Raw genomic sequence first — 19,867 nt, forward strand, 5'->3', positions numbered from 1 at the left:
CTATTAAATAACTAGCATGCTAGCTCTGAGAGACCTTCATGGCTCTCACCTGCTCTTGGCATCAGCCTGCCAGGCTGGAACCACGGATCAGGGAGGGATCAGTGCAGAGCAATTCAATCTTCGTCGATATTCAGAGCCAACGCTCTGCTCCAAGCAGGTAAACTTTTACCCAAACCTGTCATCTCGGTGTGCCACCTCCCCGGGACATTTCGGGGCTTTGCCTGCCAGAGCCTGAGGCACCCTGTGAGCTGTGGGGTGGGAGCTGAGAAGGGGGATTTGCCCAGGTGCAGTCCTGTGAGCTAAACTGGGCTTTCACTTTTCATTGAGATGCTGATCTGCCGCTCAGATCCCGCTGCGCACACGAGCTGTCACTACCAACCACAGTTTCACGTTCTTTCTCATGCTTGCTTCATCACTGGCAAAAAATAATAATAATAAAAAAAATTCTGCAAACATGACTTGAGTGAGACAAACCTGTTTTCCACAGCGAAAATTTGTACTGTTCTCCTTTCTCCCGAGCAGGCCCGGGGCAGTTTCTGCTGAGCTTTGCAGCGGTGGCAACTCTCCAGCAACAACGGGACACACTGAGCTGGTCCCTCAGGAACCCTGGCACTGCTCATCCCCGGCTCCCACCATCACTTCTGCATGTGGGTTTGATTTTTGGCAGCTTTTTTTTGTTTATTTAGGTCTTTGGGGGGGGCTTGGGGTGGGTTTTTTGGGGGGTGGGGAGCAGTTTAGCTGTCTTTTGTTGTTGTTGTTGTTGGGTTTTTTTGTTTTTGTTTGTTTCTTGGGGGGGTTTTAGTTTATTTTGTGATTTTGGTTTTTGGGGGTTTTTTTTGGGAGGAGGGTCTGTTTTGTTTGTTTTGATTTTTTTTGTTTTGGGTGGGTTTTTTGTTTGATTTGGGTTTTGTGGGGGTTTTTGGCTTTTTTTGTTTGTTCTGATTTGGATTTTGGGTGTTTTTTGTGTTGTTTTGATTTGTTGCGGGGATTTTTTGTGTGTGTGTTTTGGGTTTTTTGTTTGTTTTGATTTGGTTTGGGGGGGGATTGGGGTTTTTTTGATTTTTTTTTTTTTACTTTTTTTTTGCTTTTGTCCATGGCCATTTTTAGCATCCCTCACACAGCACTCATTATGACAGCAACCCTTCACAGAGGATTACCCTGTCTTGCAAAGGTTTTGTTTACCTCATTGGGTTTGGTCTGCTCACTTGCAGCCAGGGTAAAAATATTTCCCACTGTCCCAGGGTAAAAATATTTCCCCCTGTCCCATCCAGGCTCAGGTTGCTCATTCCAGGGTGCACAAGGTGCCATCTCCCATTTCACTCCCCCTGCATATTTCTGTCCACCTCCTGCACCCTCTTAAAAAGCCACAAGCACATTTAGCTTGGAAAAAAAAAATATAAATAAGTGATAAATAGCAATGAAATAGCCAACTGCAGACATGAGATCCACAATGTGTTTGTCATTTAGATTTAATCAAAATGTTAATAGGCATTCAGTGTTATTTGAGAATTTCAGATGTATTTAATACGAGAGGATTTGCATATCTACCACTGAGTTTTTAATCCTTGATAAATGTGTAGAATAATCAATTATTCAATGAACATACAAGAGTTGGCTGATTAAATCTCAATTATAAAGGCAAGTCTTACCCACTCTATTTATTATGACTGTTCTCTCAGCATTGCCTAATTAAGCCATATTTGATTATGGGGCGAAAAACATTTATTGCAGATATTGTGGCTCTGTAATTGATGCGTATCTGTGGCCTGGCTGTTAAGCCCTAATAAATACATTTTAAACAGCTAATTATTTAATTAACAACACTCTTCCAAGCTCAATGCAAACCATTCTGCAGCCCTGCCATCAAAGCCCTGACAGCAATGAAGGCTCTGGAGGCTGCTGGAATGTTTTCACCCCTCTCTGCACGTGCCAGCCTTGCTGGGATGCTCCCAGCTCTGCCTCCAGTGCTTTGAAAAGAGACTCCAGCACAAGGGTTGGCATCCACCAGCCCAAGCTGGTCTCTGCGGCGTGGACATTGACACCTGAGCTGGTGTTTGTCGGTCACAGTCCAGGGAGAGGAACAGGCACTAGCAGGGGATGCTGCGCTTTTCTTTGCAGGACACGTCCAGCTCCTTTTGTTTATCGCTTTTCTCCTTCATCTTGTGCTGCCAGCCTCCTGCTCCTCCAGCAGGTTTTAGAAGCAGCCCCACAGCTTCACTCCCATCTTGAAGACAACTGAAGGTCAGCAAGATGGAATCACAGTTCCATGATATTACACGTTCAGTCACATCTCCTGGACTTTATTATCTCACCCATTTCTTGAAAGGTTGACAGAACCTTCCAAGTCAAGCGATTTCCAGTCACTGCCTGGCCCAAGAGGCAGCTCTGTGCTGGTGCCCACTTCAATTAACTCCAATTAACAAGAGAGGCAAAAGCACAAGGGCTTTGTCACTCTTCCATGGCAGGAGCCCCTTCTGCAGGAGATTTTGGACATCACCAGGTGTCTGTAGTTTAGTTCCAGCTCCCAGTTCAGCCACTGGAGATGTTGAAAAAAGAGGAGCGCCACAGTGTGCCCAAGATTTGTTTGTTTTCTCTAAGCTATGAGAATTTAATTCCTCTTCCTTGCTGACACTCTGGTACCAGAGAGACAGAGAAAATGGAAAGAAGGAGAGGAAAGGAAAGAGGAAAGGGGAAAGAGGAAAGAGGAAAGAGGAAAAGGGAAAGGGAAAGGGAAAGGGAAAGGGAAAGGGAAAGGAAAAGGAAAAGGAAAAGGAAAAGGAAAAGGAAAAGGAAAAGGAAAAGGAAAAGGAAAAGGAAAAGGAAAAGGAAAAGGAAAAGGAAAAGGAAAAGGAAAAGGAAAAGGAAAAGGAAAAGGTCAGTGTGAACTCTTCCTAGACAAGCACACACACACACAGCACCAGCTCCCAAATACACACATCAGGTGGGCTGGAAGCAGATTTAATGGCGCTGCTGAAGCTCAGCAGTTCTGTGACTCTCTGGTGCTTTTCTGCAGCGTTTGAAGATGTGCAGTTTAGGCCACTAAGGCACTGTCTTTTCCTGTGATTTAAAATGAGTGTTGCTCTAAGTTTTCATTTTCCTCAGATCAAATCATTCAGCCTGCTCTAAATGATTCAGACTGCTCTACCCAGCGTTAAAAGCACTTGCCCAGCTCATTTTTTTTTCAATGTGTTTGCTAATCCGAAGCAAGATTTGTTAATGCAGACCTGGTGGGAGATAATTGCAGCAGACACCAACACAAGTAGACGAAATTAGAAGGATTTTTGCTACAGAAACAACCCCAAAGCTCCTCAGAGAGCTGGCAAAGCGAGCCTGCTGCCTTTCCCAGACAGGATTCCTCCTAGCAAGGGATCTTGCAAAAATACCATAATTGAATTATCCATCTGTTTATTATCAGAGAATTATCTGCTTCAGGGTTTTCTTCCCCTAGAGGCCAGAAATGGTGAAAATTCGCAAAAAAAAAATCTGGAAAGCTGAATGCAAATCTCCATGGTCAGCCCCAGCCAAAGCCTGTGTTTGGGACCAGAGGAAGTTTAATTGCATTTGGTCCTTGGGAAACAAACACTGACAACCCCAACATCACACAGTGTTACCCACAGTCACTGTCCCAGCCACTCTGGTGCCTCTGGGTCTCCTTTGGGCCACCGAGGGAGCACAAGAGGCAACAACAATCTGGGTCCCTTGAACACAGGGGTGCTGTGACTTCCTCTTCAAGCCAAACATCCTGGTCTGTCTGTTAGTGAGGGGTCCTGTTCAGGAGTTCTGGATGCTCCTTTATAAGGTAATTTTAAGTAAATTATATTTATAAATTATAAAGTAATTACAATTTGAATGTAATTTCGACCACAAACCATTTTTAATCCCACAGAACATTAAGCACCAACTTCCACCTAACAGCCACTGGCATTCCCTTTTCCTCCAGCTGTAATGAGCCTCAAAGCAACCACGCTGCTCTTCTCTCTCCTCAACCAGCCAGGCTGGTAAACTGGGCCCAGAAGTTCCACCCACAGCACCCCGAGTGTTATCATCTTCTCAATAAATTTGGAAGCATCTGTTATCTGCCTCTAACCCAGGTTTGATGGCAGCAAACAGCACACTGGCCTTGCAGAGGATGGCAAACGCCCACAGTCTCTTTTAGCAGCCAGGCAGGTGCTTCAAAGTCTCTGAAAAACCAGGCAAATGTAGCAAGTCAAAGCAGAGCTGTGAGTGTAAAAACCAGTGCTGGATATTGGTGGTTGAAAACTCAGCCCAAACCGGCTCAATAATTTGGTTTTTTACACTGTCTGAGAAAGAATCACTCAAAGGAGAATGCTCCCCAATTTTTTATCTCGGGGGAAAGTGTGAAAGCTATTTCACACTGGAGCTAAACGCAGACTTTTTGGGTAAGGCATACATTGAATAGAAATGCAGCTACCTGCATCCTCCACTCACAAATGATGGGGAGATGGCAGGGAGTCCTCGGGAGTGGGATCATGCGTTTGCAACTCTGAGCTGCTTTTTCCTGGGAGGAAGAGTCAAAGCTGAAGATCCATCATTAGGACTTATCTTCAAAAGAATTTTAATGAAGCAGAAATCCTAAATGCAGAAAATTAAAGAGCCTCCTGTTTTATCCCTGGTATCTACATCCTGTAGGCAGCATGAAAGCCACTGAAATATTTCTAAGCCTGAATAATACAAAACATACAGATGAGAATCTTCCTCTGATGAATATTTGATAGGAATGGTCTCAGCGTGGAATGTGGGGAGCACCTTCACTCCCACACACATCTGTGTGCACATGCAGAAAGCTCTAGAGGCTGAGACACTTCCCAAGAGCGTAAAGTGAAGAGATTTTGCCGTGCTAAAGCACGACCATCAGCTTCTGTGTTCCTCTGCCGGCCAGGGAGCACAGACTCCTCCTCAGCGTGATGTTCATCAGCCTCTCCCTTCACCCTGTTCCCCATTCAAGCCCCTCCACGTGATGCATTTCCAGGTTCTATCCCAAGAAAACCTCGTTCCTAAAGCACAAATTGACACCAAGGACGTCTCTGCCACAACAGCTCTTGTGTGTGGCTGTATCAGCTCCACGCCAGATTTACTGTGAGCCCCTCTCCTCGGGCAGCAGCAGCTCCTCAAGGTGCCTGACCTGACCCCAGCGCTGAGATCAGCCAAGGAAAAGGAGCAGCCTTGTTTTCCTGGCTCTCCCGAGGACAGGCTGAGGTTTGAGCACAGCTCGGGCTCAGCTCAGACCGGTTACGAGGGAATTAAATTCGAGCGCAGACTGTGAATGGTGCCACCAGCAGGAGGCTTCAGGGGCAGGTCAGGCAGACACTTCACTCCTGGGATGGGCAGGACCCACACACGGGATTATTTTGTGTGCTGGAGTTGTTATAAATACATATTATATGATTGGATATTTGCAAATATTAAAATGAATATTCTATGGGCTATGTTAGATAGTTATGCTGTATTAATACAGGGATTTTTTAATAATAGTGGGATAAATATTTTTTAAGGCTTTAGCATAATATTAAAATAGAAACTATGCGATGTAAGATGCTTTTTAGTAAGCTCAAGAAATGGGAAAGGCAATTAAGAAATTCTTCACATCATCCTATCTGAATAGAGATAACAGCAAGGACCCCAAGGACTCGAAAAGGAAGGATTTAGTGCCCCCCCCATCAAGGGATTTGTGACTTTGTTGTTGCAAATTAAGCAAAGTTGCAGTTAGGCAGAAATACCTAAAGTCAAAAGAAATGTTTAAATCGCTTAAAAAGTTTATGAATATACAATAACCTACAGTATTGAAAGGAGAGATCCTTTGTTAGCAAACTGTGCCTTGTGGTGGAATTCCAGGCACCCAGACGTCTGCAACCTCCTTTTCCTCTATATGTCTCTTATTGTCTTATTTTTTTATTATCAAACTTTTAAAACTTTAACAAAAGTGAACCGTGTTTTTCACACACAATTCCTTTCCAGACCTTGCTGGCTCTAGCCCAGGACTCTGCCTTAGCATCCTTCCTGGTGCCTCTTCCCACACTTTAGGAACACTCTGTGTCTGTCTCCATCCTCCTAAAATGTCCTGGTTTTGACAATCCAGGGAGATCCCTCCCTCATTCATGGGTTTTCCCAGAGGTGTGGCAGGTGGTGAATAATCTAAGCATAGGAACAGATACTTATAAAAGCCTTTCCACTATTACACCCTTAAACACCACTGTATGATCACGTTTTCCTGCTAAGCATTGATGTCAACTCCTGCTGCAGTATTCGCCATTAAAAGTCTTTTATATGTGCTTTCACTGATGGGAAAAAAAAAAAAAAGATGCTTGAGGCCACAGAGTATTAAGTATGGATTTCCTTCTTTTAGACTGGTATTTCCTCTTTGTTTAGCTGAAAAGAGTGCCAGAGTCACAACCCCTCCCCTCCTTTCCCCTCAGTTGGCCAGGGTGTTTGGCAGGACTGAAGGCAGATTTAACCACAATCTTATGCAGTAAATTGAACCACCTCAGAGCTAACACTTGTCCTCACAGTTTCTGAAGACACATCCTGTTTTGATGCAAAGGAAACAAAGAGACACAACAGCAGGGAGGAAGAGCTCCAAAAATAAAAATGCAGCTTCCAGTTCTTACGAACTGAACTTGCTCCTGAAGAAATACGCCGCCAGCACAAATATTAACGAAAACTTCACAACGACGAGTTGAGTTTTTGAGGCATTGCATGTGCCTGCCTTTTTATTGAAGGTCGTTCAAGGTAGATGAAGAGGCTACAGTTATCCTGGGGGCTTGACTCCGGCCCCTGTTCGACAAGGGCAGCCACAGAGACAAAATGCTGCCTGGTGGAGGATGCCAGCTGATGTACAAGGTGCAGCTAAGCCACAGCAGAGCTGCAAAAGGTTGCGACACCCCCTCCCTTCACTTGAGAGCACTTCCAGAGCGAGCACACAGCCAGCTCAGGGCCGCTGGGTGTCCTGGGGACGCTGGGAACACCCAGCACCTTCTTCCCCAAAACGCAGCACCTCCCTCAGAGCAGGGTACACCTGCACTCCCTGCCTTTTGCAGGCAGCACGGGGATGCAGCTGGCAGCGTCCTCCGCTCTTTCCAGGATGTCTGATAATTCAGTGCACTGAGTGACAGAGTGGCCACAGGCAGCTGCAGCACAGAGCGCAGAGTGACAGTGACAGTGGGGGGACTGGGGGGCTACAGGGTGTGACAGTGACAGTGACAGCAAGGGAACCCAGGGGCCACAGCTGTAGCACAGAGCATGGTGTGACGGTGACAGTGACAGTGACGGTGACAGTGACAGTGAAGGAGCTGAGGGGACACAGCCGTAGCACAGAGCACAGTGTGACAGTGACAGCGAGGGACCCCGGGGCAGTGGCAGGTGGCAGCTCAGAGGAGCAGAGCCAGGCTGGGTTTGGGCTGATGCTCTGCAGAATCGCTGCCACAGCCCTGCCGAGCACACGGCAACCACAGGCTCCTCACGGGTGTCTCTCTCAGCATGGGGACACCACAGAGCAGCCCCCTTGCAGCACTTGTGAACACAGATAACGCCCCAGACCCCCCGCAGCAGCCAGGCATCACTGTCGCCACCACAAACCACAATTTTGTCTTCAGACATGAGAGCAGCCCCGGAGAAGCGAGCTGCAGAAGGCGTGTTGTTAAGGAACGTAATTATTTTTATTGTGGATATTTCTGCCGCTCTTTTTGTTCCACCCAAGTGGTGCCCCCAGGTCTGAGCATTAGGGCTTGCCATGGAGGAAGAGGCTCTGGAAGCACTGCCCTTCTCCTCTGCCTTCAGCCAAGCCCACTCAGACGATGTGCGAGTTCCCCATGACCAGCATAATGAGATTTACTAACAATTTACTAAAAAAAGCACCAGGAGGACAACAGCCGTCCTTTCAGTGATGGATCCCTCCTGGTTCACCTAATCCTGGACAAGTCTAAAAGTTCCAAAGCCTCAGTTCGGTTTGTTCATTTAAGTTTCACTGTGAGTTCTAAACCTGGTAGGAATTCTCCTCTATTTCCTCTTTTGGCTAGTGCAGAAATACAATGATCTATTTTTCCATGCTGCAACTTTATTTCCAAAAGACCCTTGCAAGAAGGAGCACATGGCTCCTCTCCGTGTGCTCTCTGTGGAAGGAATGGTTTTAATTTTAGCCTTGAAAGTCATCAGGAACTGTAATTTCTTTACCTGCAGCGTGTACACACACATGCTTGATTTCTTTTCTGAAACCTTAAACTGTTCAGGCTTTTTAAAAATAAAATAAAGGTTTTTTGAGTCCAAAAGCTGCTAGAGTTTAGGCACCAACTGCCATCCCTTTGAGGAGACTTTTTCCTAGAAAAGCTTCCACTGTGGGCATTAGAAAGTATGAGAACGAGGGTAACAGAGAAATCCTCAACAATGCTACAGAGTTTCTTCAATAATCTTAATTTCTCAGAAATCACGAGTGTTTTTGCAAAATGTCATCTCTACTTTGGGGCTTTAAATGTCACTCACCCACAAAGCTTGCTGCCCATTGTCTCTGAGCGGAGATAATACAACCCAAGTGGAAACCACACGCAGCAAACCGGCCTTAGGGATTTCTCAGAAGACTTGCCCCAGAGCTGTAAGGCGATAATGTGTGGGGAAAGAGACCCCACAAACCAAGGGTCTCTTTCTTTCTGTCCTACCACATCAGAGTAATAAATTCCACCAGCTGAGGGTGAAATGGTTACTACCACTGGTAAAGCATCACTTGTGCAGCGTCCCCCAGAATGAGCTTTTACAAAACTTGTGTGATTCTGCTAAGAGCAGATGGACCAAACGTCTCAGGGTGTCATGAACTGCAGAGAGAGATGAACTTAAAGGTTTTCCAAGAGAGTTACTAATTACTGATACTAACTCATAGAAGGAATGAGAGATCATCTTCCACTTGTGCAGTGTTTAGACATCATTCCCACTACAGACAGGGAGCACAGGAGTGTAGCAGGGCATTTCTAATATCTCAGGTGGAAATCTCTGGGGCCATGGACGTGTTCTCCAGGGTGAGTTTCAGACACATGCCAGCCAAAAGCAAAACCATGGTTCTTGTGAAGTAGTTACACAGGAATTATCAGCATCCAGAGAGTTCATCCAGCCCTCCCAGCAGTTAATTACACAGTCACCTCCCATCCGCAGTTGGACAGATAATCTACTTGCACCAGACAGATTGTGACAACACTGAAAAATTTTAGTGTTAGGACAAAATGGTTTATTCTCTTTAGTCAGTGTTTAGGCTGGTTGCTTTATTTCCATTTCTTAAGCGAAAAAAACTTGTGTGAGATTCCTGTAGACAAAGCAGGGTGCTCTGCCTATATGAGACAGTTATTATGTTGGGTAATGTACTGATATTCCAAGAAGTAAGTCAAAGCCTGTTGAGACTCCAAATGAAATTGGAAAGATTTCTTGCATGCTGCACAAAGCCAGTAACCAGTCATTCCTGAAGGATTTGAAATAGTGTTTAAAACCATGCCAAACAACGTAAATACTGTAAAATTTATACGACAATCAGTAAAAGAATTCATGAACTAGTGCAGGAGCATATTAACCAAATATGCCGGATTAAAGAAATGGCACCAGTGAAGCATTTTCAGCACCTCAAAGCTCGAAGCTGTGAGAAAACCAAATCTGTGAAGCAGAAAAAAATCCCTGCACATTTTCAAATTGACTGGGAGCTGACTGACTGCTAACACATTGCAAGTTTAGAGTTACAAAGCATTCAAAAAGAAACTAAATGCTTTGGAAAACAAGTGCTTACAAAAGCTTGCATAGCATGAGTGGAAATTAGTTTCTTGCTAACACAGGGACAGAGAAATCAGCAGTCAGTATCTTGTCGTCGGCAGAGCCAGCAGTGCTGGACGTATTTTGGTCAGATCCTCTGAATTCCATAGCAGGATGCCTCCTGCATGAGTTATTGGATGGAAAAGGAGTCACAGGCAGCCACCAACAAGAGACAGGTGGGAAGAACTGGCTGCAGAGCCCTCTCCCAGCGTGGCTTTCAGACATGGATCATGTAGCACTTACAGCTGCTAGGAGCACGTAAACGCTGGATTGCAGGAGTCACTGGAGACATTCCAGTGTCCTGCAATATGTCACCAGCCACAAGAGCAGAACCTGGTTCTCTCCTGTCTCCTGCCCTCCTCCAAAACGTTTTGTGGCTCAACTCAGCTTGTCAGCCTCCTTGGCACCAGAATCCAGGCACGTCCTTGTCACACACACCTGAGGCAAGGGGTTAAAACGCTTTTTCCAGCTAGATTTTCCTGAGTCTGTAGGCTCCATCCACACTAATCCACATGTGCTGGCTGGTTTCTTCAGTTTTGCAAATAACCAAAAGCATTCGTGATGAGCCTTCCCCTTCCCAGGCCCTCAGCCCAGGCCACTGCATCGAGACCTGGCCCCTGAGCCATTTCAGACCCCCTCTGTACCTTGCCTGTTGGGTTTTCTCTGACCTGCTGTCCTTGCTCGGCTGCCTTGGCTTGCTCCATCCCCTCTCCACAAACTCTGACGCTGGAGCTGCAGCTCTGCTTTGCTCCCAGCTGCAATTCCTGTCATTGATCCTATGGATGGGGCTGGGGACATCACCCTGATACTGTTCTCACTGCTGCAGGTCCCATCCCAGCCTCAGAACTGCATTTCCCACCTCTCCTTGAACATCATTTCCCTCTCCAGAGGCTCAGATGAGAGACAGAAAAAAAAAAAAAAGAAAAAAAAAGACAACAGAATAAGCCCAGAGCAATTCTGTCTGAAACTCTGGGGAGGAAAAATTCAGTTCTTCTGTTTCCAGGGAAGTTCTGAGACAACTCTGCATCTTCAGAGTGCTCCAACCCTCTTGGGCAGCCAAATCCCCAATTATTCCCTGACTCTCTGGAGCTAAATTCCCCAGCAGTTCATTCACCACTGCTTGGGTTAATCGTGGTGCTGGATTCTCTGCACCTCCACACATGAAATGTACAGCCCATGAAATGGCTCGGTATGTGTAATTTTTTTTAGCAAGGTGTAACTTCTTTTCTAAAAAATTTGTTTACACCAACCCCAAAAAATCCACCTCAATTACTGTTTCCTTTCACAGCTTTTTTTTTTTTCTTAATTCACCATTGTGGTCATGCTTGCATAGCAGTGTTGCTGCAGAAAGCTGAACTCAAATGCCACTTTGCTCATTGTGAACCTCCCTGTGCTGCCTCGCAGGGGTTTTGCCCCTTTTTGACTAAACCTGCACCTTGTTCCAAAAATGAAAATGCGATGGAAGGGGATTTGCTATGGACACCTCAGTTCCTAGATGGGTACCTGATTTGTTGGTTCTTCCCCAGCTCTTCACCCACCCCTGAGCTGGGCTTTGCCAGGGACAAAGTCAGAATTGGTCCTAGCACCAATTCAAGCAGAATCCAAGAAAAGTTTGGGCAATGAGACATGGAATACACAGGGTCTGAAGGGTTCTTTTCTATTTTCTTCAGTGATCGGTTTTAAAAAGAAAAACCTCGTTTGCAGGTTTTGTAATTAAAGCGCAAAACAGTTATTATGTTGTCTAGTGGGATGCTGTTAGGAGCAGTTTATACAGAATTTTCAAAAAGCCTTGAATCACAAAAAAAACCCACAACAAAGCACTAAAAGAAAAATCCATTTATTTGCAAGACATATGAAACAGGTTTTAATACATGTATTACAATATCGAGGAACTGTACAAACACAACAAAAACCCCAACACAAACACAATTTATCCAGGTCTGTCAACGTGAAGACTGCACCTATTTGCTCACAAGGTGAACCTGCACCATCCACCCCTCACAGTGAGGGGATTTCTCCCTCGGGCCTGGTGCACAGCATTTCATGAGCAATAACTGGAGGAAAATGGGCTCTCCTGAGGGGCAGGATTTTTCTTGGCAAGCTGGGATCTTGTCAGAGCTCAGCTCTGGAGAGGAATTACCTTTTGTGCCTGGCTCTGCTCCAGCTATGCACTCATCAAAGACAAACTAACCCTAATCCTTCAAAAAAAAAAAAAAATAAACGATTACATCAATAGAGAGAAACTCCAGCCTCAGTCGGTCCTCAGCAAGCAGAGGTCACCCCCATCGATGCTGCCCTGTAACAAGGCAATTCAGCGTGCCTTTGTGGAGGATCGCTGACTTCCCACAGTGGCCCCAACACTGCAAAACCACAACACCCCGGGAGGAGGCCAAGCCCTTCCTTGGCCCAGCTCCCCACAGCCGCCTCTTCTAGAAGCTGTCACTAAATCCAGTTTAGCCTCACCTTGCCTGGTGTGAGTTTTGACAAATCCCTTTGATAAGAAGGGGGTTTTAGATCAGCCCCACCCGTGCCCAGATTGGAATGCAGGCATTGTCTTTACCCCGGGTTATTTCACCTGGTTTTGTACAGTGTGGGGTCACTGGGTTGAGAAACTCATCCTGCTGAGACAACCCCAGCACTGCACCAACATTTCTGCTGTCCCAGGGAGCAGCCAGGACCCAGGGTCAGTCACTTTGCTGGTCAGCCACATCAAGAACCCCATCAGTCGTGTAGGTAGCTCTGGCAGAGGCAGTAAACTAAAATCTAGATTTGTTTCTGTGGGTCTGTCATGACCTTGGAGCAGGATCCAAGAATTCCCCCCTGCCATGTTCCTGAAGTTTCCCCAAAAATAGATTTCCCTGCTGTAACTCTTGAGTAGTTTGAGCTGCCTGAGCTCTTGGGCAGACCCCGAGGATCCATGAGAGAGCTGGAACAAATGCCTGTGTGGATCCATTGCAAATTATTCAACAGACCCGTGTGGTCTTCCTGAGCACTTAGCAAAGCTCAGAACCACACCTCCCCATCCATCCCACTTTCCCAGAAAGAAGGGAAAGGTGTTTGCTTTCTATTTAGCAAAGAAACGAGTCCCAAAATTCTGCTTTTTCACATTGGACTAAACGTGTCCAGGGTACCTGCATTTCACTACATTTTCTGTACATTGAAAAAAAAAAATTTAACAAAGTAGAAACAACCTTGGACCCATTGTAAACCCTTGACCAGACCCGTGTGGTCTTCCTGAGCACTTAGCAAAACTCAGAACCAGAGCTTCCCATCCATCCCATCTTCCCTGAAAGGATTATTTGGCAAAGAAATGAGCCCATATGTTGCATTTAGCCCCAAAATTCTGCTTTTTCACGCTGAATTCTATACACGTGTCCACGGTACCTGCATTTCACTACATTTTATGTACATTACAAAAAAAAAAATTAAAAATAGTAGAAACAGCCTTGGAAATGAGGTCTTTCTTTCCAGTGAAGAAGGCAGGTGCTAGCAATTTCAGTTCAGTGGTCAAGGCAGCTCTCAGAGCTGCCTGTAAGGGAATGGTGGATGCACACACTGTCCCAGCTGGCAGAAGTTTATTCACCTCTGGAATAGGTGTTGCTTCTTACCAGTGTGCTCCGTCTGGAGTTGAAGGACATGTCTTCATACACCACATTGGGCTTTTTCTTCTGGAAATATTTCTTCATCTGCAAAACAAAGAAAACAGCCAGTCAAAACAGAGCCTGGAAAGACCCCAACCAGGGAGTCATTTTCCATTTTAGGGGTCCATCTACATCATCTGTTGGAAGAGAAAACATATTTTTAAAATTCCTCTCACGACCCAGTGAGGTCTCAGGCGACCAAGTGGAAATGATCAGCTTATTTATTTAACTTTCTTTTATGAGTCTGATGCAATTTCCTTCAAGAGTTGGATATAACTATAGCTTTGACATAGATAATAAATGACAATAATCATAAATAAGGCTCCTTCTTAGACTGTTAGTGGTAACATGGAACACTAGGTCCCACTGGGCTGGGACAGAATGATGTTACACTACTGGGTTTTAGCAGTGCTGGATCCACATTTGGAGGGATGAGACAGGAGCCTGTGGATCACACTTAATTTCCAGTAATCTTTATGGAGCAGGAGGATCTGTCAGAGGCAATTTCTGGGCACTTTCTGCAGTACATGTATAGAAATAATCCCAGTGAAGGAAAAAAAAAAAAAAAAAGATATTTTTCTGGAAAGGGCTAAATTTTTTTCCCCAGCAGTACTTTCAGACATCAGGCTATTTTATGAGTTTTTGTTGCCCTTGTGTCCCCCTCCAAGCATTCTCTTACATCTCTTACAAGCTTGCTATGCACAGCTCCAGTCCCAATTCACACAAAAATTTCTAGAAATCAAGCAAAGCAGTACAGAGAGGGACTTTGTTCAGGGATACACACACAACACAGGGCTGTGTCAACCACACAGCTCACAGGAGGTTTGTTATCAAAAGAGAAACAATATCTTATTCACGAAGGGTTACAGAAATACAAGACGCTGTGTTAGCTGCCAAGAGCTGACAGCTGGAAGATATCAAACAAGGGCAAACAGGAGAGCGATAGGAAGCCACAATTCCTTAAGTTTATCAGATGTTTGCTTGACTCAGGCACTGTATACGAATAATATCAGTTTGCCCCACCTGGCCCAGTTTTGCTGTGGTGACAGTGTACTTACATCCACACGGCGCAAGGTGCAGCACACCAGGGCACAGAACAGCAGAGCCACCACGGTGAGCAGGGCATACAGATCCCAGAAGCTCTTCTCACATGCCTGCTCCCCTTATGCATGTAAAATTACAGCAGTGTTATCGTAAGTACGAAGAGGCAGAACCTTATTTTTATTCTGAAAAAAGTAATTTCACGGGCTAACCAAAAATTCAGGTATCAACAGGTACAGAGCCGTGTTTGTCATGCCATCTGTATCCTCACTGGCATTCCCTCTGCTCTTCCAGAGGCTGGGTGGGTCAGCAAGGAAAAGTAAAAACTCATCTTTGGAACACCGCAAAAATCAACCCCCCTCTCTTTGCAGCAGACGCTCTCAGAGTGCTCAGTGTGTAACAAGGGTATGTGAGAACATCTCTGCTGTGGTCTATGGTGCTTGAAGCAAATGCTTGAGGACTTGCTTTGTGCTCCCCAGTGTGATCTTTTTTTAAACACAAGACTTGCTAGAGGGAACGGTTTCTAAAAGCCGTTTATGTCACACTAAGGTCAAAAATTTGGTGCTGAAAATACTTATTCATATCCTAAAACTGACAGATTGCACACAGCGAAGTGTTTGTTACCTTGGTTTGACCTTTCTTTCTTTTTCTAAGCTGCAGGATTATGGCAAGGCCTGAATTCCCCTCTGGTTGTACGAGGCAGGTGGAAACACAGAGTCTGTTTCTGTGTCTGAGCTCAACAGGGCACAAAGGAGCCTGAGCCTGCTCTGCAAACTTTCCTAGGTTGGCCTGTCCTGACTAAAGTTCCAAAAGCTTTCTGTCCACAACACAACAATAGATATTTACGGTTAAACAAGCCAAAGGGTTGTACCTTTAACCAGCACCATGGTGCCATTCCCTGAGAGCAGAGGGGAGCCCTCCACCTGCTCAGCACAGATGTAGTTATCACTGTCCTTTTCCTGTAGGTCATGTAGAGTTATCACAATTCTATTTCCTTCCCTTGAATACTCCAAGCGGTTCCCAAAGGCAGGAGAAACCTTTGACTCGTTCAGATGTGATACAGACAGAACTCTGGCAGGCTGCAGGTTAGTCCTGAGCAAGTAGAACTCCTCATCTTTGGGTGAGCTTCTCAACACACAGGTGATGCTGACAGACTGGCCTTGCTCAGGGTTGGCATAGGGAGGTGACTGCTCCAGAGCCCCGCTGAATTCAGCTAAGAACAGAGAGATTAGTGGTTATCACACGCTTAACACAGTGCATTTTAACTGGGGAGCAAGGGCACAGAACAGACAGAAAGAAGAGACCATAGAAATGTAGATAAAGTGAGTTTTTAAACATGCTTTACACAGGCTTTGAGAAGAAGGATATGTTTTAGTACACCCTGGCATATCTTCCAGCCTCAGGATCTAAAAGTAGGACTGACCTACAGGTTTGGCTGTTTGTAAAGGGTCTGCATCTACCTAAAAATTGATAAATACTGACATCCTCTAAGGGAATACAGCCTGATCAGCACATCCTGGAGCCATGCATCACTGCCTGCTTTCTCGAGTGAGATGAAGCCATAGAGAGATCTGGGGGCTGTTGGTCTGGATCAAATCACACAGAGTGTGTCCCATCAATTTTGAAAAGAGTCTATGAGAATGGAGTGGTTATTAATGACTCACTGTCCAGCTGGGAAGACATTCCACTGAGTTCCTCTGAGGACAGCACTTGTTCCTTTTAACATTATCATTAAAGTGGATAAGGGAGTGAGGACAGAATTTATCATGTTTGTGAAGGGAAGGTTGTAAGCTTTTCAGAGAAGAGCATCAGAATCAAACAGAGATATTAAGCAATTTAATAAAATAATTCAGAGAGACAATATACAATAAACAAGATGCGATTCATTTGAGAAAACACAGCCAAGGAGTTTGAAAGGAGAAGCCCAAGGGAGGAGATGATAATCCTTAATGGATATAAATTACTATTGCTGATCAGCAATCGATTAGATTTTACGGGGACAGGAAAGGAAGAAAACCATGTCAGCTTTGGGAAAGATGTTTCAGGTTAGAAGTCTCATCGAAAGGACAGGTACACAGAGGAATAAACTGCCAAAGAATAACGTGGACTCAACCCTCTTCTAATGAAAAAAAAAAAAGAAAGACAGGAATATTGTTCCCCCAACCAGAAACACCTGCCAAAAGAAGCACTTCTGCCCATTCAGCAACTCCTCACTAACAAGAGAAAAAACCCTTTACCCACTCGTGCCCAACTTGCAGACCCTGTCTAACACCAGCTTCTCAACTATTACCAATTTGTCATTTAAGACGAATTAGTAAAAACAAAAGAGATTTGCAAAAACAACTGCTACCAAAAAACCCCTCTTTGCTCTGCTAGTTGTTTAAAAAGGTTTGACAGGTTGTTTTGGAAAGAGATGTGGGACCTCACTGTTTCCAAAGTGCTGCAGCAACCCATGTGACTCATGTGAAAATCTACAGTAGGAATTAATGAGTCACAAATTAATCTTCTGGGATGATTTGGGGTTTTTTTGGTACCATATTATCTCATGTGTTTTCTTCATTGTTTCAAGGAGCAAACCCACACATTCCTTCAAATCTGTACGTGACCTGAGCAGACACAGAAGACGTTCTGCCAGACTCGCCCACCCATTGCGTCTTCTTCCAATCTTTGATTTAAAATATAGATCTGTATTTACCTTTATTTAAAGGTGGAATTGCAACACCTTTGACCACTACTATGGTTGTCTTCCCATATATCTTTGCGTGACGGCCATTGATTACAGCAATCTCAGAGCATTGGTAGATTGCAGAATCAGATTGCTGTAACCTGTGCAGGGTTATCCTGTAATTCTCCCCTTCCTCTGAATACTCAGTGCGATTGGCAAATTCAGGATTGATCTTTGGAGGCTCCTTCTTGGGAAAATTTACCACTTTGAGATTCTGTCTGATAGTTTTCAAGTACATCCCCACTTGATTTCGTGAACCATTCATTGGGCAAGTTATGTTGATGGAGTCTCCTTCCCAAGCACTGATAACATCTGTTGACTGCTCATTTCCTCCACCTAAAAATAAGAAATGCAATTGAAATTGTAATATCAGAGTTCCTCTTGGTCTGTTCTTATCAAAGTAGGTTTCAAAACCGACTCCTCCATCAACAGAACTGCTCTGTAAGGGTGGACCTCAGCCTCCTTATGCTGGACATGTCATTCCTGGGCTGTCCTGGCACCTGGAGTGCCTTTCATGCCCATTGACCTGAGCAGCTCGGCACCTTCCCAAGCTTCAAAGGCCTCGGCAAAAAAGTGCCTTCTGTCATGCACACAGAAAATTTAGTTCTCCCTATAGACTCCCAGGATGATCCTATTGGTTCTCAAAATACAAGCTGCAGTAAACTCAGCCTAATAATTGGTTTCAGATCTAAATCAGGAATTTAAAAGTAAGAAAAAGTGGCAGAAAATGGAAGAAAACACACTTGTCTTTTTGAAGTGGCATTTAATAACATCAGGGAACTAGATAATACAGATTCTCAGAGTCAATAGAGGAAGAGGGCTGCAGGAGATTTAAGTCCAATCTGTTTTAAGAAACAAAGGCATGCAAATGTAGAATGAGACCCCTGGAGTTCTCCAGCGACCCCAGCATCCAAAGAAACTGAACGGGGAGTACTTGTGCAATGAATAGTGAGGAACAGAGAGATCAAATGGGAAACACCTGAGAGAAGCTATGTCAGAAGCAAGGGAAGAAAAATTAAATAGACAGCATTGCATGTCTAAGACAAACATAGCTTAGAAAAGGTTGGAAAAAAGGAAAGAAAATATTGAAATGTAAGCAGTGTAAGAGCATCAATGTCGTACATACCGTTCTGGGCAGGGAAGCATGGGAGAAGCAGAAGAAAGAGGGATGTGTTTGGCAGACACAACATCCACAGCATTTTCAGAGGTCTTTTCAGTTCAAGTACTGAGGAGGGGGTTGTAAGCCCCAGGCTGGGCTGTTGCCTGCCAGTTACTGGAGCTGTCTACTGGAAGAAGACAGCTTTTGGCTTTTTTTCTACTGAAAGAAATTTTGCTTTTGGTTTGGTGTCACAGTGGCTGCCATGGAGGGGGAAGGGCTATTTCTCTGGGAGGGGCACCTTGGGTTTCTTCACACTTAAACCACCTGCTATTTCCTGCTGCTGAACCACCCCCAGCCCCCAGTAGAAAGTTGTCTATGAGGAGCACCTACCTCCCCTCTAAAGACAACTGAGAAAAGGGAGGTTCAAATTTGCACTTCACAGTGCCAAAGTAGGCAGTTGTTCCCCAGTTGTGGTCTCCCGGGAAATGCAGAGGCTTGGTACAATCAGTTCAGTTTGTCAAGATTCCCACAGGCTTAGCTTGGTGGCTGCAGATGCAAAAGTCTTGGCTTTGTAAGGAGAAAGGAGATGAGAGATGCTCCATTACTTCAGGAAAACCCGCAATTGTTATACAAGCCCTCCACACAAATCAGCAGATTTGATCTGCGTCTTGGCAATGGCATTGTGAACAATTCCCAAGCAGGAGGAGCTGGAGTTTCTTCAGCAAACACCAGCTACTCATACCCAGCTTTCTCCCAGGGCAGACCTGACCCACAAACCAACCCACCTGGCATCACCAGCAGGAGAAAGAAGATTGGTCAGGAGATCTGTAGAACCCTTACAAGGTGTTTTGATCTTGTTGCTAAAAGGATCTGTTTGAGGAAACACCATTACCTGAAGCTTTCAGGCTTTTCCTTCTCCCTTAACTTCATTGCAAAGCTGAGACAGTAAATAATTCCAATCTTTACAAAGACAACAAAGCCTTTTCCAGCGCAGCAAAGTACTCTCTCAAAGTGAGAATGAAACTTGCAACCCAGAAAGTCAATTATATTCCACGCGTCTACTTAACAAGTAGAAAGAGCAGCAATTTCTAAGAGAAGAGATTGGCTATGAGACAGGAGCACTTAAAGAAGACAGTGTGAGCACCTTGTTGGCTTTTCTCCCATGTCAAAGCATCTGCACACCGATATAAAGAGTCCGTGCAAGGTACCTGTGAGAAATGCTGCTTGTCTTAGGTTGCAGCGCAAGATGTAACCAGCAGTATGTATTCTATCACCCGCTGTTAAAACCAGCTGGGGCAGTGTTCTTTATCCAGGACCCATCCTCCCTCCAGGGGATATCTGCTGTTCATGGGCCATCGAGGCTCACTGCAGGGCTGATACAATCCCATCATCCCATGGGGAGAGGCTCCACCCAGGGGGAGGAGCCCAGCATTCCTACCTGGATAAAGCCTGAGATTCAGAACACCAGCACGGCCTGTTTGCACTGGATTCCCAGAGGAAGACCAGACCCATCTCGCCACCTTCAGAGGAAAACAACACCATTCTACAGGATCATTGCTCCAACAG

General features: G+C 45.1%; 1 protein-coding gene across 4 annotated transcripts; it reads right to left on the reverse strand.

Annotated features, from left to right (window-relative positions):
* Positions 1–11,616: 11,616 nt before the first annotated feature.
* Positions 11,617–19,157, reverse strand: CD7 (CD7 molecule). 4 transcript variants are annotated; one of them, XM_066200747.1, is made up of 6 exons: positions 19,087–19,157; positions 18,692–18,868; positions 17,173–17,538; positions 15,349–15,690; positions 14,495–14,601; positions 11,617–13,481 (listed from the first exon to the last, which is right to left on the reverse strand). In XM_066200747.1, the coding sequence occupies exons 3-6, from the start codon at positions 17,465–17,467 to the stop codon at positions 13,371–13,373; spliced, it is 855 nt and encodes a 284-aa protein (XP_066056844.1). In that variant the 5' UTR covers positions 17,468–17,538; positions 18,692–18,868; positions 19,087–19,157; the 3' UTR covers positions 11,617–13,370. The 4 variants fall into 4 exon arrangements, with proteins under 4 accessions (XP_066056844.1, XP_066056843.1, XP_066056842.1 ...); XM_066200746.1 differs by lacking the exons at positions 18,692–18,868; positions 19,087–19,157 and adding an exon at positions 18,329–18,466 and having other exon boundaries at positions 11,617–11,993; positions 13,404–13,481; XM_066200745.1 differs by lacking the exons at positions 18,692–18,868; positions 19,087–19,157 and adding an exon at positions 18,329–18,466 and having other exon boundaries at positions 14,495–14,598.
* Positions 19,158–19,867: the final 710 nt, after the last annotated feature.

This window comes from Chamaea fasciata, unplaced genomic scaffold, assembly GCF_029207755.1.
Source record: "Chamaea fasciata isolate MVZ Bird 193981 ecotype frontalis unplaced genomic scaffold, bChaFas1.0.hap1 SCAF_19, whole genome shotgun sequence".
Lineage (NCBI taxonomy): Eukaryota > Metazoa > Chordata > Aves > Passeriformes > Sylviidae > Chamaea > Chamaea fasciata.

Bases quoted from the DNA above. Each gene is read 5' to 3' on its own strand.
- CD7 (XM_066200744.1), bottom strand. From the start codon at position 18,401: ATGCTGTGGATGTTGTGTCTGCCAAACACATCCCTCTTTCTTCTGCTT. The intron at 17,539-18,328 runs GTATGTACGACA...TCTTATTTTTAG, and splicing joins ATGCTTCCCTGCCCAGAACG to GTGGAGGAAATGAGCAGTCA. The intron at 15,691-17,172 runs GTAAATACAGAT...CTCTGTTCTTAG, and splicing joins AATTCCACCTTTAAATAAAG to CTGAATTCAGCGGGGCTCTG.